The 23947-nt window shown below is 38.0% G+C and overlaps 1 protein-coding gene across 6 annotated transcripts in view; it reads left to right on the plus strand.

The window, feature by feature from the left end:
• The window catches only part of SLC4A4 (solute carrier family 4 member 4), a 354105-nt gene that overhangs the window by 289639 nt on the left and 40519 nt on the right, over positions 1-23947 (plus strand). For all 6 annotated transcript variants that reach the window (XM_067035812.1, XM_059067191.2, XM_059067198.2 and 3 more), the window contains exons 16-18: positions 7787-7978; positions 20673-20786; positions 22449-22610. In XM_067035812.1, coding sequence (XP_066891913.1) covers positions 7787-7978; positions 20673-20786; positions 22449-22610 — 468 coding nt within the window. The remainder of the gene's footprint in view (positions 1-7786; positions 7979-20672; positions 20787-22448; positions 22611-23947) is intronic.

Genomic DNA, 23947 nt, shown 5'->3' on the forward strand with positions numbered 1-23947 from the left:
GTTCCTACTTTTAAAAATATTATGGGGCTTCCCTGGTGGCGCAGTGGTTGAGAATCCGCCTGCCGATGCAGGAGACACGGGTTCGTGCCCTGGTCCGGGAAGATCCCACATGCCGCGGAGCAACTAAGCCCGTGAGCCATGGCCGCTGAGCCTGCGCGTCCGGAGCCTGTGCTCCGCAACGGGAGAGGCCACAACAGTGAGAGGCCCGCATACTGCACAAAAAAAAAAAAAAAAAATTATGGAAAATTTAAAACATGCACTAAAATAGAATAGTACAATAAATCCTCATATGTACACATCACCTAGCTTCAATGACTGTCAAAATTTTTCCCGCTGTCTCTCATATATCCCCCACTTTTGTCTTTGTGGAGGCCTACTATGGTGTTTTAAATTTTAAAATTAATCCTTCAGTATACATTTTACTTTTAAGATTTATAAACATTCACTCAATACAAACAGGGTCATCCTCTAGAAAATGAGATCCATAAAAATAGGTTGAAACCTCTTTTCATGAGATTGGCCTCAGTTAAGACCCTCAGCAACTTGGTCCCATTTCTTTTGCACCTTTTTTCTCACTACCCATTTACACAGACACTCTGCTCTGGTCCGGATGAGTGAATGAAGCATCATATGTCCCCGAATCCACATCTTTGCTCATGGTGTCTCTCCATCTAATGCTTTACCTCTTTGTTTCTGCCAATGCAGAAAGAAATATACACCCAAAGTTTGTCACTTTTTTTTTTTTTTTTTTTTTTTTTTGCGGTACGCGGGCCTCTCACTGTTGTGGCCTCTCCCGTTGCGGAGCACAGGCTCCGGACGCACAGGCTCACGGGCCCAGCCGCTCCACGGCAAGTGGGATCTTCCCGGACCGGGGCACGAGCCCGTGTCCCCTGCATCGGCAGGCAGACTCTCAACCACTGCGCCGCCACGGAAGCCCCTATACCCAAAGTTTGTCACTTTTATTCCCCTTTTCATTGGCTTTTGTTACTCTCTCTGTCATTCCTTTCTAGTTTTGTTGTCCTGCCACACTTCTTCCTACTGCCTTTTGAGTATGAGAGTTCCACAAAGACCAGTTCTTTTCTCAAGGTGCAGTTTAACTTTTGTTTTCCCTGTGCTCGGTGGAATGAATCAGTCCCTCTTCTGATCTAATCATCTTTGTACCATTCATTTAGACACTTGCCTTTGCTGCCTTGAATTATTAGTTAATATTTAAGTGGACATACTTTATTTCTCCAATAAAACTTTTAAAAGTTGTTGTTTTTATTCTTCTTTATTGCTCCCTTAAAGCTTATCTTAGTTAGCCATGTAATTGGGGCCCAGTGCATTTTCTGTTTTCTTTTGGCCACATTTTTCTACTTTCTCTTTTGTTACTCAAAATAGCCTATATCTAATTGAAATAGCATCACCAGAGTTAGAAAAAAAAAAAATACGGTCCCAGTTACATTTGAATTTCAGATAAATAATGAACACTTTTTTTAGTGTAAGTATGTCCTACATGTTACATAGGACATACTTATACTAAAAATATTATTCACTGTTGATTTGAAATTCATATGTAACTGGGAATACTGGATTTTACCTGACGATCTAAATTGAACATTTTTTTTAATTTAGTTTTGTTCTCGAGATAGAAAGAGTAGATACACTGATAGATATCTTCCTTAAATATGTCAAATATTTGTGTCTTGATGAGTGATTTCATTCATTCAATTAACAAACATTTCTTTTGGTGCCTGCTGTATCCTAAATTGAATTCTGCCCCTGTCATTGCTCTTCTTTCTTATTTTTTGGTGATACACAGTCCCTTTGGTCTGCAGGTGTTATACTTTTGTCATTTCTGGCTTTTTACCCATCCTGTCCAAAGAGGCCAAATCTTTGTCAATCTCCCTTTCTCTCTCTGCATCTTAATCTTTCACTTTCCTCCCTCCATTCTTGTTTTTCCCAGCACCCCCTTTTTCCTTCCATACTCATAACCGGGTTCTTTCTCATCCACCACAAGCATCTCAAAAGTCTTCGCCAGCCCTAAAGAACTTGCCTTGATCCTGTAATGCTCGCATGCTCTAGCCTTTCCTTTTGTTACTGTATTTCTTAAAAATTGCCTGGAATTGCCATTTCAGTTTTTCATCCTCACATATTTCTCAACTCATTTCCCTTATTTGAACTCCCCTCAAGAAATTACCAAAAATATTCTAGTCACCAAAAAAAGCACTAAAAATAAATCAGTGGGTTTGGTTCAGTCTTCATCCCTCATTATCATTTCTGCAACATTAGACCCTTATCAACCCTCCCCCACATATTACTATTTTCTCGTCCTTTGATTTTCAACATTGTGATTGTACTTTTCCTTTTACCCATCACTCTCAAAGTCTTTTGTGGTGTTTTTACTTCCATTGCAGGTACCCTAGATGTTTTACACTCATTTCTTCTAGTACACTTCCCCTTTGTAGTTTCATTAAATTTTATTACTCCAGTGATCAGCTCTTTGCAGCTGACTCCTTAGTTGATGTCTCCAAACTTGACATCTCTCCTAGATGCAGGTCACCAGACCCATTGGACATCTCTCTGAGCATTTGCACCTTATAACACTGATGGTCTCACTGAAGGGAGCTACAGTGTGCTTGCAATAGAAGGTTAGAAACATCATGAGAATTAGAGATCATGTGCTGTGAGGCAAAGAGGACTTCTGAGATTATATTCCCAACTGTCTTGTTATTAAAGTTCTGATTTAATCACTTAAATCCTGTGCATAGACTTTTGAGGAATAAAGATCAAAGCCATAGAGAAATGAGAATCACCTATAAGGAGTAAAGGACAGAATGGCAAGATAAAAAAGTCTCCTGCATTAAGCTCAGAGGAGACAATGGTCTCTTGAACAAGAGTGGTAGCCATATTTATGGGTGAGATGTGATGTATTTTAATATAAAGTCTTCACCATAATGTGACTTGCAAGAAAGAAAAGAATTAACAATGACTTCAAGGTTTTCTATTCTTGGAATCGATGAGGATAAAGTTGCTATTAACAGAAATGGGCAAGACCCTAGGGGGAGCAGGTTTGAGGAAGATTAGGAGTTAGTTTTTGAACATGGTTAAATTTAACATGCCTCTGAGGATGTAAGTACGGATGTAGAATAGTTTACTAAGAAGTAGGTACAAAATGATTAATCTTTCTTTGAATTGGAGAACATTTGCTGAGGGGTTAAGAAATCACTGTTAATCCTGAAAGCAGGAAGTTGCTCTTAGAGTTAATGAAAATTGGAGTGTGGTTGAAATACACAGAGAATGTCATATTAGGAGGAGAGAATTATCTCAGTTATAACAACACGAAGGCAATACTTCTGAAGCTTCTTTGCTTCACTGCCTCCTTTGAGGTTCTAATGAAATCTTTGGTCGCTCTTCCCAGATAAATGTACATACAATGTTTTACATATTTCAGCGGATTGAGGGAGTTCTTTCTTCTTTATGTCACTTGACATCTACGCTGGATGTATCCAACACAGTATTGCCTTCTTTCAGGAACCAGTGTTATTTGGTTGTACATTTTCCACGATGACTTACTGAACTGTAAACAGAGTGGTTTTCATGTGAAGGATACTATTCACTTTAGAGCATTTTCCAAAGTTAGGATCACAGTGATCTTCATGGTACTCTTTTACAGCTGTTTAAGTAAGAAGTCCTACTTGTAGTTGCACAGGAAAGTGGTTCCAAGTGAGTGGTGATAGAGTTGAGATTGAAACCCATGAGAGTATTTTCCCAGTCGGCTGCTTTGATACATGTTCAGTATTTCCATGAACTAAAGAAGAATTATTTACATCTTTTTGCTTATCCTATGACTGAATTACAAATGATCAAAACCAGAATTATTTACAGTGAATCAACCAGCATCACAAACACTATTCATGAAATAATAAGTGTAAAGGGCTGCCAAACAAAAATGTATAATGTACTGTTCTGATGAAATCATGAGATTTTTATTTAGTAGAATAATGTTAAGTAACATAAGAGTCCTAGACAAGAGATTAAACCATGGTAGGCACACTTTTTCTTTGAAGAACCAGATAGTAAATATTTTAGGATTTGTGCGTCAGTCTCTGTTGAAATTATTCAACACTGCAGCTGTAGCAAAAAGCAACCATGAACAGTGTGTAAATGAATGAGCATGGCAGTGTTTCAATAAAACTTTATTTACAGAAACAAGTAGTAGGTTGTATTTGGACAGTGAAATGTTGTTTACTGAGTCCTAGATTAAACTACTCATGGTAATTTTAGATAACTTTTAATAAGAGATGGGTAGATAGATAAACAGATAGGTGGATAGATAATTCTGCATAGCACCGGCCTCCCTCCAGGGTTCACCTGCTTTGCTTTAAAGCTGCTGACCTAAGCCTGCCTACATAGAAAACTTCTTGTGTCCACGAACATGGAGTAGATCTAAGTTTATTGAATGCAGAAGCTACACTTAGAACTTCTCTGTATCAGCATCCAGCCCAGAATGGAGCTCAAAATGATTAGTTGAATAATTGTACCAATCAGTGGAATAAATTGACCTATCTGGACCTTTCTCCATTCTCATCCTTACTTCATGTCACATGCCCCTAACCTGTCATTAGAGAACTCGGTGTGAAAAGAGCACAGCTTGGAGCAAAGAGTGCTGTCTGTGAAGATGATGACAATTTTTTAAATTGAAGTACAGTCAATTTACAGTGTTTTGTTAGTTTCAGGTATTCAGCAAAGTGATTCAGTTATACATATGTATACAAATCTATTCTTTTTCAGATTCTTTTCCATTATAGGCTATTACAAGATACTGAATATAGTTCCCTGTGCTATACAGTAGGTCCTTGTTGTTTATCTATTTTAAATATAGTAGGGTGTATCTGTTAATCTCAAACTCCTCTCAGACTGAGCTAGGATTCCAGAGAGGTGAGTCAGGAGCTGCTTTGTGTTAGGCGGGGATGTTGAGAAACAGAGAGACTCAAGGCCTCCTAACCATGTAAAGGCAGAATAGCTCAGTTTTGTCCGTTTTAATTATTGGGGTCCTGGGTAAATTTTACATGAAAAACATGTTTCACTGATCATAAAAATTTAAAAACCATTAGCTTCTAGCAAGTGGCAACTTGTATCAGCGCAGTTTTTGTTGTTTTTAATGTTTACTTAGGTAAGGCAAAATTGATCTCTGAAGCAAAAGATGTTATTTCTACGCAGAAGTATCTGTTTCATAGATAACAAAATGAGATATGTTATAGTAAAAATTGTATAAATTGATATATGTGATGATTAAATCATAAGCTAATTATCTAACACTACTTTTCATCTTTACTTATATACATCATTAATAATGAGTCATGCTTGGTCTTAATGTTTAGTTTATGATATGGATTTTGCCTGAAGTTTTACAGAATTAACATTCATTGATACCAGCTTATGCGGAATAATAACACTGAAATACCACAAATAATATACATGTCTTTTCAGTGATATTTGACTAGAATTATTTTTAGCTAGAGTTTGTTTTATGGGAGTGGAAAACTGTGTGTTAAGATACTGGGATAAATACATGCTGTCTAAAGTTTTTATACTGAAGCCCTAAGTGAAAGATGGTGTTGAAGGCTAAAATTTCTGTACAATGATACAAAGAATCATTTGAGGCATACAAAAATGTGTTATTGGCATTTTAAGTTGATGTAAACAAGAAACCATGTCTGTCATGCACATCTGTATAGTTTTCACCTCAACCTGAATCTCTGTAAGAAAATCAATAAAACTGCCTGTTGGGATTGTTTTAATGCGGTTACCTCTTCTGGGAGCTGCAGCTATAAAGAAGGATTCTGCTGATATTAAAGTGCTGAAATTAAAGTGAAATTATGGTAAATTTTTGCTGGTTTTAAAACAAAGAAATCTGTTACCTGTTATGACCTCTAAACTTTAAAGGTATTATGCAAAAAATATCCATATGCAGAAATCTGAAAAACAAAATGAGATGTGATTAATCACCTCTCAGAAACAGACTTTAACAAAAGAATAATTGTGCAATTCAGCTGTTTACAAGTTGAAACTAATATTTCAGGGAAAGATCTAGAGTTTGGGGGTTTTTTTTTCCTGACTTATGTAAGAATTTTACCTTTTGAGCTCTATAAAATTATGAACTCTTTCTGGCCAGAGATTCTTCTTTTATGTGTGTGATCTTCTTTTATGACTAAATGACTTATATTAAGAGAATTCATGAATAGTAAAGGATATCGATGATGCAGTTGGTGTGATGGACAACTCTTGCCTCCAACGGACAGGAAAAGTTTTTCTTTCTATATTTCTTTGAAAGGTATTCTCCAATTATTCTTCTGTTAGCACATGACATACCCATTAGCCCTGCACCTAAGAGAAGATCCAACATCACGGCACCGGCAGATTCAGTGTCTGGTTAAGGTCTGCTTCCTGGTTCTAGACAGTCTTCTCATTGTGTCCTCATGTGACAGAAGGAACAAGGAGCACTCTGGGGTCTCTTTTGTAAGGGCACTAATCCCATTCATGAAGACTCCACCCTCTTGACCTAATTATCTCTCAAAGGCCCTGCCTCCAAATACCATCACATAGGGGATGAAGTTTCAGCATATGAATTTTAGGGGAGCCCAGATGTTCAGACAGTAGCACCCCATTAGCATTGGTCAGTAACTGGCTGCAAGAGGGCATAACCTTCCAGGTGAGGCTGCTCTTAAGCAGCAAAAGGCAGTTTTCTAGAGAAGGAGACAGCTGTGAGCTGGTAGCAGCTAAAACTCAGCAGCTGGAAGATGGGTGCCCAGGCCTTATCCACTATGCTAGCAAAAGGATTCTCTTGCATATTGGAAACAGTGAATAGAAACAGGAGTGCACTGCTGTCAAGAAGTACAGCACTGACAATATGACAGCAGTTAATGAGCCAGAAGAAAATTTGAAAGTTGACCTATGAGCTTGAGGCCATGTAACACAGGGATAGAGATCCCATACCCAACTCCACAGCCCGTCACAGCACTCTCCAATAATGGATTCTCTTGACACTGACCTGGAGTCAACAAGAAAAGCTGTATTTTATTAGGTTATGCAACTCAAAAAAGCAGAGATCTCCAACAGTTTTATAGTTTAGTTCCTGAAGTCACCAATCTCTATAGTTATTTAGAAAAGAAATAGCTCATTTGTGAAAGCGCTGGGTAAATTAGTTAACCAGATATAACCTTTAGAGCATTAACTCTATGGCCATCAGCTTGAAGCACAAGAATCTGTGCACTACAGAAATCAGTACTTTTTTTGGCTGCTTAGTGCAGCCTGTGGGATCCTAGTTCCCCAACCAGGGGTTGAACCCGTGCCCTCTGCATTGGGAGCGTGGAGTCTCAACCACTGGACCTCCAGGGAAGTCCCATCAGAAGTCATTACTTTTTGAACAACAAAGGTGTTTCAGAGAGTCTCACATTTGGAGACTTAAGATATTGTGCCTTGGTTTACTCTCAGGAAGATTCACAGGAAGGAAAGACTTTGTGGTTTGTTTCTTTTGAACAGATGGTTGATTGTAGGGTTGTAGCACAAACCAGGTAACGGATTACATCATTCTCATTGTATTTTCAATAGTTGATAGCCTCCTGGCCCCCCTTACTTGTTATTCCATTAACACCTCCTCAGGTGTCACCTTCCAATGGTTTAGCCTCAGGCTTTTTTACAGAGACTCTTAGCATAATTCCGTATATAGCCCATCAAGTATCAAAAGCTGCTTTTGTTGTGGCACAGTGTTCCCTAGAAAAATTTTCCTGTTTTTCTTCTTCAGCACCATAATGCTACCTTTGACTGGGCATTTCTGACAACGAAGGAGTGTTTGAAATATGGAGGAAAGCTCATGGGCAACAACTGTGATTTTGTTCCTGATATCACTCTCATGTCTTTCATCCTTTTCTTGGGCACCTACACCTCTTCTATGGCTCTGAAAAAATTCAAAACTAGTCGTTATTTTCCAACCATGGTAAGTACCTGAGCTTTAAGTAATTTTCATTGAATTCCCACTGTATTAACAATAATACAGCTTTAAAAAATGAAAAAGGCACCTGTAATTCAACCTTTCCAATATAATTTTGTGCATTTAAAAAATTGCTTTCCAGTCTGTGTCTATGTGCATACATATTCTTAATATAATTGTAGTCTAGCTTTGAAAAACCATCCAAGGATTTTGCTCACATAATTCTATCCTAAATTCTGACTGTTGTAATTCCAACTGTACTGAAAGAAAAAAGTGGGATGTATTCTCTACAAAAATGCACAAGAAAAGACCTTCTAAATCCATAGTGTGTTTAAGTACCTAAGCCCAAACTCTTTTCATATTAATCAGAAATTTTGACATAGAACTCTTTGTTCATCAGCTGCACATGAGAGTAATTGAGTAGTTGAATCATGGGCTGTAGGAGTAAACTTGAGCCGTGTTACACAAGTACTGGTGTAAGATATGAGTGTCATCTGAGCCAACCTTTCCTTCCCATAGTGATGAATGCCCTACTATGGAAACACAGATAATTGAGCTGAGTTGTGCAGACATCCTATCTCCCATTAATATGCGTAGGTGAGCTCAAAGTCAAAACTGTGGTTCCTTGAGAGACTACAAGATAAGACCAACATTTAGTTAATGGCATTTTGTGTTTTTACTTGCAGAACGAAACTAATCCTTTGCTTTACAGTTCAGTTCTCAGTGTTTAGGGTGTCAGTACTTCTCAGTAATGTTGATTATACCTGATTTTTATCAATGAGTTGCTCTCTACAGCTGAAATCTCATGAATCTCTCCTCCTGTGTTCTGTGTAGAAGGAGCAGGAGAACTTTGGAAGACATGAGATGCAGTCGATAAAGTTCCTTTTCTTAATTCCTGGGAAATGAAACTGACAATTAATATATTCACTTTCAGCTAGGAAATTTTTTGACTCTCTGATATTTCTTTTAAAATGGAAAATAAAGGGAATGTTTGATGATTGTCTCAATCTGTTTGGGTGGCTATAACAGAATACCAGACTGGAGGGCTTATAAACAACAGAAATTTGTTTCTCACAGCTCTGGAGTCCAGGAAGTCCAAGATCAGGTGCCAGCATGGTTGGGTGAGAGCTCTCTTCCTGGTTCCTAGCCAGCACCTTTTCACTGTGCCCTCAGGAGGTAGAAGGGCTGGGGAGCTCTGTCCTTTATAGGAACACTAATGCCATTCCTGAAGGCTCCATACTCATGTTCTTCCTAAGGCCCCACCTTCTAATATCATCTTCTGTGGGTTAGAATTTCAACATATGGATTTTGGAGGGTCGCAACATTCAGACCACAGCTGTAATGAAATGTCCCGGGCTAGCTGGCCCAAAGAATGAAACATTTCCTCAAAGTGAAATGTAGGAAGAAGTGTTCAACTTTGCCTTAAATGGACATCACAAACTGGTGGTCCACAGGCAGAATTCAACCCCCAGACATTCTTTGTTTAGTTCACAGTTTGTAAACACACACAGGCACACACATACACACTTGGAGGCTTCGGTGGAACCTGTCCTTTGCAGGTAGTTATTGTCCTCACAACTCTCTATTGTCTAAGACTTGGCTGCTTCACACATTCAGATTAAGTGCATGTCCCTGAAGACATTTGAGCTTGTAACACCAGTTCACGCACTGGGAAATGTGCTTACTTGATCCACCTCTTCAGTGGTACATTACATGTAGAACAGATTCCTGGGTAGAGGTCTTTGAGGATGATTTCTTCTTCTCTATTGAGGTTTTTCCTTCTTAATTATTAATTCATGGAACATCTTTTTTTTTTTTTTGGCTCACACTTTGGGAATCATCACCCTTTTTATATCTTTCATTTGCCAAAGTCTGATATTATTTAGGCATAGTAGTAGGTAGAAAAGTAGAAAATTTGTGAAGCACTTGTAAATCGTAGTTGGCAAAATAATTTCAACCTTAAGATGAATAGTGATGAATTTTAACTGTTTATGTAGACATCACCTTTTTTTCCCAGCAGTAATTACCAAATTGATAATAGCTCTTTAGACTTAAAGAAATTGCCCCTTATAAGAGCCCAAGCAGGTAATTTCTCAGACATTGATAAATGCTATTGAGAAATGTTAAAAAAATGTTGAATTATGTGAAAATAGAATAATGATAGCATTCTAATTACAATTCCTATTGAGAAGGTTCTCAGCATTGTTTACAATTGTTTACACCAAATTATAAAATAAACAGGCGGGAGAAAATATATGTGATTTCTAAGGAGTAATGTTTAAGTGTGTAGGCTTTCACTCTGCCATCTCCCCTACTCACTTCATATTTATAGCTAAATAATAATACATACATAAATTCATACACACATACATGAATAATAAGAGCATCTTTTTTTCCTCTCATTTGCCAAAATATGTTTTAATTTAAACTGTCATTTAAAAGGATGGTCTCTATAGGTAGGAGCATATAGGTTTATAGATTCTTATACTTGTATACTATATTCTACAATTAAAACATATGCTTAGACATGATAAGTTAGATAGTCCTTGACTACTGTGACAGTAATCAAGCCTAACTGTTACTGCTTCCTCACTCACACCAACAATTCACGTGAAACCTCTAAAACTGCAAAATGCTAATACTGGATGGCAGTGTCCTTGCCGTACAAAATGTCCGATTCTCCTTTAACTTACACAGTCATTGCTATCTTGCACTCTCATTTCCAAACTTCTGCATGAGTTGTTAGTCGATGAAGACTGTAAACTGCTGGGAAACTGTTATACTTTTATTTTACTCTTCACATCAATTAGCACCAGGTTGGATGCAGGCTAGTACTCAATACTTGTTGACTAGTGGAAACCAGTCAAGTAGAGATAAATGCTGCAATTTATGGAAAGAGCACAGATGTAGGAACCCAAAAGCCGTAGGTGCTAGTGCCAGCACTGCCATTAACTAACAGTGAGCCCTTTGATAGCTAACTGTGGACTTTAGTCCACACGCATAAAGGGAGAGCCCAGCTAGATGACAGTTAACATCCTTTAAACTCTAGTATTCTATAATTTTAAAGAGTTTTCTGATTCCATCTCCTAAAATAAGTTCTCTATATTCAACTTGTGCTTATAGCGATGATCAGGACTTACAGATTCCCAAAAGTTCATTATCTTCTCCATCTTTATGCCAGGTCTGCTTTTGCAGCTGCTACCAACCTCTCTCTGTGGCTGATCCACAATTGCCATGTAGCAAATTCAAAACGTGGGGTTGTCTTTCCACAGTGGAACGTCCTTCTCTTCTGGTACTCCTTACCTCAGCTAATAATACCACCTCTCTTCACAGCCACCCAAGATCAAAATCTTAAAATCCTACTTGGTGTATCAGTCAGAGTCCCAGCAGGAAGCAAATTATACACTCAAATTAGGATATCTGAGGGGTTTAATGAAAGCATCATTTGCAAAGGTGAGATCAGGTTTAGGGAAACCACAAGGGACAGTGTAGTGTCTGGTAGCAGTGGAACTGTTACTATCCCTCACTCAAAGAATGTGGAAAAGGAGTGGTTGCTGGAACCTGCGGAAGACAAAATGGTAGAGAGAGCTTTCCTGAAAGGCCCCATGACTTTGGATTGAGGGGTTTAGCCAGTCTGAGGCAACCTCAAAAGGATATAGCTTTGGGAATCAATGCTCTGATGTCTCTCTTCCCCCCATGGCCTGCCCAGGCTGAATGCTTCTGGAATCTGGAGATCAAGTGAGCCTATTGTAGACCACACAGGTCAGCCTCCCAAGGCAGAGAGCCTGGTGGAAAAGAGTAGAAATGGATCTGGTATGATCAAAGATGATGTCCATCGTATTTACCTTTCCACGTTTTTCTTTATCAAGTTAAACTCGTCAGCCCCCTCGATTATCCTGCTGTAATCGCTCTCCTTTATAGGTACACTTATGTTCCCCTAGTTCAGTCTCTCATTGCCTTTGCCTAGACCAGGGTTGGTTATCCACTCTTTCCCTCCCTCATGAAGCCTCTGGCAGTCCATAAGTGTGAGCACTTAAGATGGAACAGTTTGTCTCTGCTAGCCTGTCCATCAGGAATTTGATATGTCTATCAGGCACTTCCAGAGAGCCCTAATGCTCAGTGGAACGTGGTGGAATAGCAGTACCCCACTGACTGCCCCTTTTGTGCTTCCCATCCCTTTTAGAGGGGTGCATTCGTCTGTTATCCCATACATTTACTCTTCTGTTACATCGGCCTCAAGTCTTTCGCCAGTGTTTTGGCATCACAACTTCCTGAAGGAGCATCACAGCATAATCTGTGATCTTCTGTGACAGATGGCCTGGGGTATTACCAGGAAATGTTCTTCCAGAGCCCCCTACCAACGAGTGGTGGTGCTCGTGGAGCAGAGATGCCATCCCTGCAATATGTAGAGGCAAAATGAAAGCAGTCAGCTTAAAGGTAGAACAGGATTGTGATTAGTAGAACTCATAAAGCCACAGAGCCTCTGAATTAGGTAGCACTTACTGATACCTTAATATAGTCAGATGCATTGTGGCTGGTTGATGTATATAATTGGCATGAAAATGTTTTTCTTAAGGATCTACTTAATTTCCTCTTTTTCTTCCCCTTAGAAAAAGTAAGAGTTCTAACACTCCCATGAATTGATGTAATGGTAAGATTCTTTAATATCGTCCTGGTTGTTATTATCATTTACATAGAGAAGATCAGTAAGTTCCAGGTACCGTTAATAGCTTCGGCAACTTCGATGGTTTATTTAGGTGACATTTGAGCAGAATGTTCTTTGATATCCTTCTTAAACAAATAACAGTATTCTAAATTCTATAGTTAATTAGCATATTCATTCAATATTGAAAAAAATTATTTTGAGTCTAACGTGTGCTTGATACAACACTGGATGGTAAGGATAAAAAGACAAGTAATTCATGGGCCTGGAATATAGTAGGCACTTAATATGTATTTGTTGAATAAGTTAGATGTTTTGAGTTTTTAAATGAGGTGATTCATTTTCATCCTTCTGCTGTGTTCATGGTTGCTGTCTACTGTAGGATCACACTTTGGTGACTTCATGTGACCTAAGGAAATTGATGGTGGTCTTTGAGGAACTGGCTTTATGGGTGAGAAATAAGTGTAGGGCTTCAGGAATTTCAGTGTAAACACGATGAGCATTTTAGTTAGGTGACACATTAGTTTTTATCCATATAAAACACAGTTTAGGATTCTACCATTAGCTGTGTTTTTGGAACCATGATTCTTAGTTGGCATTTTGGCCTGTGACATTTCTATTAATGTTGGATGTGTTTTGTTTATAAACAACTCTTTACAAGAAGCAGGTAACATCCCTACTCTGTTTTCTTTTTCCCTCAGAAATTTTTTTGGTGAATGGTAAAAACTATCAAATTAAAACAAATAATGTATCCAAATATGAGGAAGAAATAGTGGACCTGTATTCTTTGTCCCATCCTAGTGTTAATAATACTGGGTGACATTTGGCTGGTTCTTGCAGAAACATCAGACCACATCCTGCCATTGAAGCTCATTTGGAAAATGACTTTGCTTTCAGTGAAAGGGAATCAGATTTTCAAATTCTTGTGTAATTTTGTACCAAGGAAAATAATTTTTTAAGTCAAATTTGTTTTAAATTCAAAACTCACTTTCATATTTCTTTTCTTAAGAATGACAGAGGGATATTAGGTTCTGAACACAACACAATCTGTTCAACATTCAACAAAGTTTACAAAAACTTAAGTTTTTGTGGATGTGTAACAAAAAATACAGTCAAACCTGAATTGAGCCCGAAGAAAAAATAAGGTTGGGAGCATTGTTTGGACAAAGTGTTTTTGAGAGTTTTGCTTGTTTGCAAAGTCCCTTTTGCTGTGTGATGTGAGAGGTTTTAATGGCAGCTTAGAGGTAGTCTGTGGACAGAAGTCATTTTGACCGTGGTACCTTGTTGGTCAGAAGCACCGTAGAAAAGTCGCCAGCATTGAAATCTATCCATGAACACAAAATGATCTCCTGCTCCATGTCAAGACTGTCTCATTTATACATATGACTTACCAGTTCTTTTTAAATTTAAAATTTTGTACCTTGATGTAAATTATAAAACCACGTTCCTTTTAAAGCCCTTTATTGTAATGGTTTGGGGGGGATGTATCCAAGAAGGCCCTATTAGAAGATCAAGAAATTTTGACAATTGGGTCTTAATCATTGAAGTTTAGTATTAGGACTTTGAATACCATCTAGTCCATCGTTGCCTCTTCATTTCTGACAAGCACTCATCTGTGGGCTGCTCGAATGCTTCCCGGAACAGGAACTTCACATCTCCGAAGGCATTCCTGATAGAAACACAAATCTGCCTTTCCACAGCCTCGTCCTCGGGGTCTGCTGTTGCCCTCGTAGCTACACAGAACAAGTTTAGTCTTTCTTTCCTATGACAGATTTCACATATTTGAAGGCAGTTTCTCCCTACAGCTTCTTTAGGCCTCCTGTCATTTTGTATAAGATGTGATTTCTGGACTCCTATTCCACTGGTCATCCTTCTCTGAGTCAGCTCCAGATTTTCAGTTTCTACTTAGAATATAGGGACCAGATTGGGACATAGTATCTCCCAGGTGATTTACGCATTTGCTTCTGGCGCTCACGCATTTGGGTCTTTTGTTCTATGGCTCAGTTTGAGGCAGAAGAGAGGAAGAGGCCCATGACTGCTAAAGTCTCCTTAGCTTCCCTGCTGAACCACTTGATTAGGCCTACTCCCCTCTGTTCCCTGCTTGGAAAAACAATTTTTTTTTTTCTAGTAGACTTTCACTGGCGAGCTCTAAGTCCCTCCTAGATAAATTGCCCAATCCAATTCCCTTCTTTGTTCCCTGAATTTCTCTAACTTATGGCATTAAAATCCTGGAGTCTAAATCAGACTTTCCTTTTATTGAATTATAATTATAGTGGGTATTATTGATTCAAAATACAGTGTATTATAATTGCTGTATTGATATTAATGCTTATGTCTTTTATAGTGCTGTATAGCATTGGCTATGGGGGACGGGGATCAAATTTTAAAATTTTCATAGTATTTTGTGCCTTTTCATACTGCCAAAGACACATATTTGTCTGACACACTTTTTCTTCATCTAGAATAAATGCGTTTTTACACTGTTGTTTAGCATTTTCCAAGCACGGCGATCATGCGAGGAATTGACATCCTGAATTAATATTTATTGAGAACCCACAGAGGGCCTGCTGCTGTAGTTGTCTTTTTATAACAGTTCCATCCATTGAGAACTGCTTTGCAGGCTCACAGCCTTTCCCCCGGTTAATTTAGGAGCAGCTGCAGTCCCCGCAAAGTGAAAACCAAATATCCTCTGGGGCTTCAGAGGAACCCAGTTCATTTTTTTCCCCTGTAAATTAACTAGCTTCTCACTGTTGGTGTCTGAATGATTATGACTCTCTTAATAACTAATATGGTACCATCCTTCATAAAGAGTATGTGTATAATAGATTTATTAGATGGTTATTTGAATTTCCCTTCCCATCCACTTAATTTCTTCTTTGCTTTGATAGTTTAAATATTTAAGCTGGTTGCTTTTTATTAGATTGAGATATTTTGTAATTCTGCAGAGGACAGAAATATTTTTCTCCTCTCCAATTTTATAATTAAAAAATGGTAAACAGAAATAAAAGAGCTCAAAACCATTCTGGTATACAAGAATCTTAGTTGAAACACGCTTTCCTTTTCCCCATTCAAGAATGGAAGTAGGAATTATTATATGTCATAGCACATCTATGTGTGCTATGTGTATGGAGTGTACCACTATGGAGCGTACCACTCCAGAAAAGACAGCAAACTTTTTTATAGTTAGTCCTTGATATATATGAGTTAACTTGTGTTTCATTTAGATTGTGATAGTTTATATTCCTAGGATATTGAAGTTTCAGCCTAGAGAGACTTAGCATTTGATTGGATGGACCCATTAGTTATGATGTTTGTCCAAGCTAAAGTTGAGGCCCCTGAATCCACAGGATTGGGCATGAAATCTTGTGGGAACAGTTTTTACATGAACACTTTGGCACTCCTAATCATTACCAGTAATAGCTAGTAGGGAAGTAGGGACTATGGGTTTCTAATTTGATTTCTTTATTTATATATTGACACATAAAAGGGTACTGTTTTGGAGTTTCTGCAAGAGATCAAGTTTGATGAAAAGGGAAGATAAAATAAACTAAAAAATGAAAGGAAATTCTTACATGTTTCTTTTGCTAAATGTGTTTGGAAAGGTGAGAAGGACCCAAATAGAGTGATTCTTACTTCCTTAAAGTCAGACACCATGCTTCTGTACCTGGGTCCTAGGGTATATCTAGTAAGCTTGTATACTCAGCGCTTGACATTTTTCGGGCAGTTCAAATTAAAGTTTAATTTTAGTACAGGGTAAGACCTGAAGAGCCTGCTAAAATAGCACCCCTACCTGCCTTCGCTAATTAGAGGATTTAGAATTGAATACAGAAGTGGCCTGGGGAAAATCAATTTCCTGACTATGAAGTTCAAACCAGATCCACTATCTTAGAAATGAATGTCTTACAATAAACATGCTCCAGGAGTGATTTCTGATGTACCTGAACTGTATTGTACAATTTAAGGGGAAGGAAGGGGAAATAGAAGTGAGTATAACTGTACAGAACATATCACCCTAGCTGTGATTTTTAATGAGGTTAAACAATATTATTAATAGAGTATATTTTCTTTCCCCATACATTTTAAGAAATGTAATCCTGAATTATTAGCATTTGACTTTTTAGCTACTGTTATACCTATAGTATAATAGTGCCACACTTGACAAGAATGCCATTGCCAAGGGGTTCTACCAAATTTATATATAACATAAATATATTATATATAAATTTGTGAAACTAATAATTAAACGTAAATAAACTATTTTATTTTTAAAATTTATTTATTTAATTAACTTATTTTTGGCTGCATTGGGTCTTCGTTGCTGCATGCGGGCTTTCTCTAGTTGCAGCGAGCGGGGGCTACTCTTCGTCTCTGTGCGTGGGCTTCTCATTGTGATTGCAGTGGCTTCTCTTGTTGCGGAGCACGGGCTGTAGGCATGTGAGCTTCAGTAGCTGTGGCTCACAGGCTCAGTAGCTGTGGTGCACGGGCTTAGTTGCTCCGTGGCATGTGGAATCTTCCCGGACCAGGGCTTGAAACCGTGTCCCCTGCGTTGGCAGGCAGGTTCTTAACCACTGTGCCACCAGGGAAGCCCAAACTATCTGTTTATTTATATTAGTTTGCCGTGGCTGCTGTATCAAATTACCACAACCATGATGGCTTAAAACAACACATTTACTGTCTTGAGATCTGGAGGTCAGAAGTCTGAAATATATCTCAACGGGCTAAAATCAAGGTATTGGCAGGGCTGTGTTCTTTCTGAAGCCTCTGGGGGAGACTGTCTTTCCTTGTCTTTTCCAGCTTCTAGAGGCTGCCCACATTCCTTGGCTCTTGGCCCTATTCCTCCGTCTTCAAAGCCAGCAGTGGCCAGTCAAGTCTTTCTCACGCTGCATCACTCTGTCACGGATTCTCCTGCCTCCCCTTTCACTTACAGGGATTCTTGTGATTACACTGGACCTACTGGAATAATCCTGGATGGTTTCCCTAATTGCGAGGTCGTCTGATTAGTAGCCTTAATTCTGTCTGCAACTCTGATTCTCCCTAGCCATGTAACATTACATATTCACAGCTTCCAGGAATTAGGCATCTTTAGAGGGGCATTACTCTGCCTTCTACATTATCTGACCTAAATTTTAACATGATTATTCTGGGTGATACCTTGGCAGTGTCCTCAAGTTGGGGAGTATAGAGACAGGAAGCAGGAACCATATGAGATAAAGTGGTGGTTTAGATAAGGGTGGGAATAGCAATGGAGGTGATGAGAAGAGACAGGATCCCGGATATGTTTTGAAGGTAATTTGCTGACCTGTTGGATGTAGGATGTGAGAGAAAGAGAAGAGTTGCATGGATAGTCCAATGTTAGGGGCCTAAGCAATAGGAAGAAAATAATCTGCCATTAATTAAAATGAAGAAAACTACTGAAAGAGCAGGTTTAGGGCTTCAGTGCTTGGTTTATGGCAGGCTGAGAATGGCTCCTTTCCTAAGTAAAGAAGCAGCATTTCCCCGGTGCCTGGTAGTGATTCTGGTCAGGCAGATCTGTCCCCTAGAAGGGCCAGAGGTATGGGCCCTAGGGGCATTTCTACCAAGAAATGGCCAATTGGATTCATTTGCTACCCTCTACTTCCCTTCTCCTGTTTATGGGGGTAGGGGGAAGGAGGAGAAGTGCCTTTTTAATAACCATTACCCTCTTTAGAAAGAACAACTTGTAGGATATCTGAGCTGTTAACAAGTTGGATCTGGTGAATAAGGATTGGGAGGGTGATAAAGAAGAGAAAACTTTTTTTTGCCTTGGCAATGACCTCTGGTCTTGCAGTGATTCATGACCTACTGGACCAGAGAGTCTGCTGTAACATCTTAATATACTCCTGAGCCTGCTTCACAATGGCCGTCTCTTGCCAGACCATCCTGAGCTGCCCGTGTGAAAGTTTACTTGCACAAAACTTAAGAAAATGGGTGTTTCCTCCCGTATTGAGCCCCTGGGAAGCATCCTTTTTCTGCAGTGATTCCAGATACTTCCAACCAAAATGAGCTCTGAGTGGCAGTTTCATATTATTACTGGGTTCTTATTTCTTGTTTCTTAGAATTCAAGATTTCTTTCAGAGACCTCCTGACAGTAGATTATTTAGTTATTCCAGTGGTTTCTGCAGCCAAAGAGGCTTTGTGGAACTTGGAATAACCTGAGTTAATGTATATTAGGAGAGTTTGTGATGCTGCAGGTGCTGTGCTAAAAAAGCACTTTCATGGCTTATCCTATGTAATCCTTATGACAGACCAATGAAGTTGAAGGGATTATTTTGGCTACATTTTGCAGCTGGAGTAATTAAAGCTAAGAAAGGATAAGTATTTACAAGTAGGAAATAATGGTACTGGAGTTCCAACCCAGGTAATCTGACTATAGAAACTGTGCGCTTCTAACTGCTGTACTGTATGTTTTCCCCAAATTGATCCCTGCCATCTATTAGTGCTTGGTGTTAAATTGCCCCTAAAAGTCCCATAGCTGGCTCTCTGCTCCTCTGTGTGTACTTCTCCGGAAAGCTAAACCAGTCCTCCAAGAGGGATAGGAACTTCTGGCCAAATGGCCGTCCTTGACCCTGCTGCCAGTTAGTACCCAAGGCTCCTGATACCTGGTCACGGTCAAGAATTGAGCACCGCCATGTCCTTCACACCCACATCGCCAAGCAATTCCATTCTCCACTTCAGTTTCTGTTGAACACCTGATTGCAGTAGTCCTACTACTCTTTCCAGAGACCCTCTGTCCTGAGAATTGTGCAGCCACTCAGCCCATCACTGATCTCTGTTCACCTAGCAGCACCAGAAAGCTGACTGCCTGCTCTGAGATTACGTGATCACTGCTGAATAAATCCTGATTTCGTTTAGGAGCAGGCTTCCTCATGTATGACTTGACTGTGAACTTCATGAAGACATGGACTGTGTCTGTTTTGTTTACTGTGGTATCCCTAGTGCCAAGCAAAGTATTAGGTACTTACAGTTGGCCATCCGTTTTCACAGAAGCAGAAGCCGTGAATACAGAGGGCTGAATGTGCTAAGTAAATTTTTGTTGAATGATCAAATTATGCACAACCATGTGTACATACCTTACAGGGAAACTCAGCTGTCTGTGCTATAGTAATGCTCGCAGGCCATTGGCAGTGCCACTAGACACTGCAGAGGAACCACCAACCAACTAAATGGTCCCGTGTTCCGCTACTGACTCAGAAATGGCCATTCTGCACCCACTTCATGGGAAAGGTTTGGGTTTAATGCACTCCCATAAAATCCAGCCCTTGTCCTGACCAGAGGCAGGTACTTAGGAAGTTTAGGTGACCACACTTAAGAAGTGGTGGAGAAAGAGATGCTCCACATGCAGGAGATTTTAAGCACTAGCCTAGAGTGAAAAATATTTTCTTTGGCAAAATTAGTGAAACCATCAGATTTCTGTCTTCCATTGCTTTTTTTTTCTCTGAGGTCTTAAGCCCATTCATTGGACTGGAACCTTCTTGGTTCTTGGAGTTTTCAGGTTACCGGTAGAATTTATCTTGCTCTGCTCACAATGCTACCTCCCAAATAATAAACAGAATTCTGTATTTTTGTGCAGATTTTATATGCCTTGAGATTTCATCCTTATTCTGGTCTCCTTTGTATTGCATACAGGAAGAGTGTTTGTACAGTACTTCAAGGATATATTATCTTTGATTCCCCTCCCCTGCCTACACACACACACACACACACACACACACACACACACACACATACACATGCACACACGCTCTCTCTCTCTCTCTCTCTCTCTCTCTCTCTCTCTCTCTCTCTTTTTCTCTGTCTCTGACCTGTTCTGTGCAGTTAGATTATTTCTGGCCAGGTAAGAAAGTGATGCAAAAGCAATTTTTAAAATAATCTCTCTGCAGTATGACACCACCTTTAATTTGTTAATGAAGCTGTTAGTATAAACTGTTAGCAAATATAGAATTCTTCATTCACTTCAAACAGAGGCAAATATATATATCCAGTGCCTAATGGTCCCTGGTTTCTTTTTTATTTTCTCAGGCAAGAAAACTGATCAGTGACTTTGCCATTATCTTGTCCATTCTCATCTTTTGTGTAATAGATGCCCTGGTAGGTGTGGATACTCCAAAACTGATTGTGCCAAGTGAGTTCAAGGTAGGTGAACTTGTCTTTTGGTCATTCCTGGAATTCTTTGGTTTTCTTTCCTTTCCCCTGTTCTAGTTTGTTGTATTTCTCTTTGAGTTAGTTTTGTACAATTATCCATTTCTTTATTTTATAAATGGTCAATTGCTAGGTGCATATATACATTTTGTCTATTTTTTCACTAAAATTAAATGCCTGATTAGGACTAAATGCAAGGTTCACATTATATTGACTTTTATTGGAAATACCTTATGGTAACATCATAAACTCTGCTTTATATTTTTAGAGTATTTAAAAATATCCAGAGTATTTTCAACTGGCTATTTCAAGGTTATCAATTTATAACCTTGATCCATATAATAATTCTAGGTTGCAGTGTAACTATCATCATCCTGATTTTATGAAGTTGAGATTGAAGCTTATAAAAATTAAGTAAAATACCTAAGGTTACCTTACTAAATCAGTGCTCTTTTCCTGCCACCATACTACTTGCCATATACACACATGTGTATATATAATGTGCATTTTAATTATTACAAAGATATAGCAATTATTCATTTTATAAACCTGTGGGTATGTATAAGCCTAATGGGTAATATTTACATTTCATTCATTCTTAAATATCCCTATCTAATTTTTCACCACAAGTCTTTCACTTATTTTCTAGAACACTCCTAACCTCTCTCTCCATCACTGAGAACCATATATTTGCTAAGAAAAATTAAACGAACTGCAGTTTTAGCTTAATGACTACCTGATGAGGAAGGGATGTCTGTGTTATAGCAAACAAAATGTTTTTTGCATTTTCTCTGCCATGATATATTTATTAGCAAAGGTAAGTGCTCATTTATTCAGTCATTAGTTAAGTCAATATTTACTGAATGCTTGCTTTGAGTCAAGCCCTATACTGGGAATTTGAAATGCATTGAAGAGCAAGACAAAGTTCCTTTCCTTATAAGCTCACAACCTGGTAAAGGTAGTAAAATGTGAATAGGTTCAGTGATGGAGTTATGAGCAAAGTGAGACAGAAATATTTTCAGAGGGGAAGTGAAGCTTTCTTCATAGTAAATGTGGAGAAAATAATTCATAGTTAGGATTCTGTTTTAGTTTGTTTATATTGTTTAAAATTAGGAAAAGAATAGGAAAATATGAAAATAAGAAAGATGAGAATATTTAAATAAGCTTAATTATGACATTTAAAATATTTGTAGCTTTTTATGTATTATATCATGAAATGATTACAATTTGGCAGTAGTAGAAACAACTTCTGTATAATTGCTAAAATCCATGAACAAAATTCATGGTTGTTTTGTAATTTCTTGCCTACCTCCTTACGGAATATTACATTTGGGTTTTTCTTATGGCTACCCCGTAAACTTAAATCACTTTCTTCCATCCTGATTCTTATCTTGGAGCATCCTAAATGTGCAAATTGGCATTTACTTCTTTTCCGTCACTGTATATTCTCAGTTTCCTTCATTTAAAACATTGCCTCAACTATAACCTCCTTTAGGAGGTTCTTGCTGAATAATCTTTGCCCAAGCTATCAGTAAAACTGTTTCTTTTTTTTAATATGTTGGCTCTCCACATATAAAAATGTGTCTCCCCCACTGATTTTTCACCAAGTAGTATGTATTAATATTGTTTTAAAAAATGTTTTCTCTCTACTTAAAGCCAACAAGTCTAAACCGAGGTTGGTTTGTTCCACCATTTGGAGGAAACCCCTGGTGGGTGTACCTTGCAGCTGCTATACCTGCTTTGTTGGTCACCATTCTCATTTTCATGGACCAGCAAATCACAGCTGTGATTGTAAACAGGAAAGAACATAAACTCAAGGTAAATCTTCATAATAATGGTTATCACTGCCTTCTACTTTCTTTTTTGGTGCTTGAAAATATTAAATGCTTCAAAAGCAAGATAGTTTTATGGGAATTACAGCTCATGTTCTTTAAGACTTCGCAGAGTCATAGATCACCCTGTGTGGACACATCTTCACAATATAACACTTTTGGAAGACCTCATTTAAACCTGAAAAAGTTGTTTCAAATCATATTTTCTTCACCATCTGAGAGGGCATTATAAACTGTTTACCACTCAGCCACTGTTATCTTTCATATGATTTTAATATGGTAACTGTCCTTAATGAAGACAAAGACAAATGCTTTCTCTGAAACTATTGAGATAAACTATTGAGATAAAAATATGAGTTTTCTTCTTTAACCTGTTGACTTGGTGAGTTATATTAATAGATTTTATACTGTTGAACTAACCTTGAAACCTGGCAGATACATAGTTTCTTTCTTACACACAATTGAACTTGGTTTGTTACTATATATATTATAATATGTAATATAATATATATATTGCTTATATATGTATATGTACATATATACATGTATATATGTATATATGTTTGTGTGTGTGTGTGTGTGTGTGTATATATATAGGATTTTTGCATCTCTGTTTAAGAGTGACATTGGCCTGCATTTTTCCTTTCTTATACTGTCCCTGTCTGGTTTGGGTATTGGAAATATATTGTCCTTATAAGATGAGCTGGAGAGTATTTCTGCTTCTATTCCACTCCCATCCCATTCCCTGAAATAGAATATAATAGTCTCTTTATTATGTATAACATGTCAATTATCTTTTCTTTGAATGATCAGACAAGTTGTTAAACTACCTGGGCCAGGTGGTTTCTGTATGGAACTGTAAAACTGGTAATCAAAATGTTTTAATGGCTATGAGACATTCAGAATTTCTATTTTTCAATTTTAGTAACTTATACTTTTCTAGATTTTCCCTTTTCTCTTCTATTTTAAAATTTTTGCAATGTTTTTTAAATATTATCATTTGTCATTTTTGTAACCTGAATCTGTTACTTTTCCCTTTAAAATCTTAATATTATTGATTTGTGCTTCTTATTTTTCTTGATCAGTCTAGCCTGAGGTTTGTTACTTTTATTAGTCTTCTTTCAAAGAAGCAATTTTTTACTATATTGATTTTCTATACTATGTCTTTGTTTTTTGCTAATATTTGCTTTGTTTTAAAGCCATGTTATTAAGTACATCTACATTTATAGTTTATCTTTTTAGTGAATTGAATTTTTATATGACTCTGTTTTTAGTAATGCTTTTTGCCTTAAAGATTATTTTGTACTAATAAATCTGTGGTAC

Source organism: Kogia breviceps, chromosome 6 (assembly GCF_026419965.1).
Source record: "Kogia breviceps isolate mKogBre1 chromosome 6, mKogBre1 haplotype 1, whole genome shotgun sequence".
NCBI lineage: Eukaryota > Metazoa > Chordata > Mammalia > Artiodactyla > Physeteridae > Kogia > Kogia breviceps.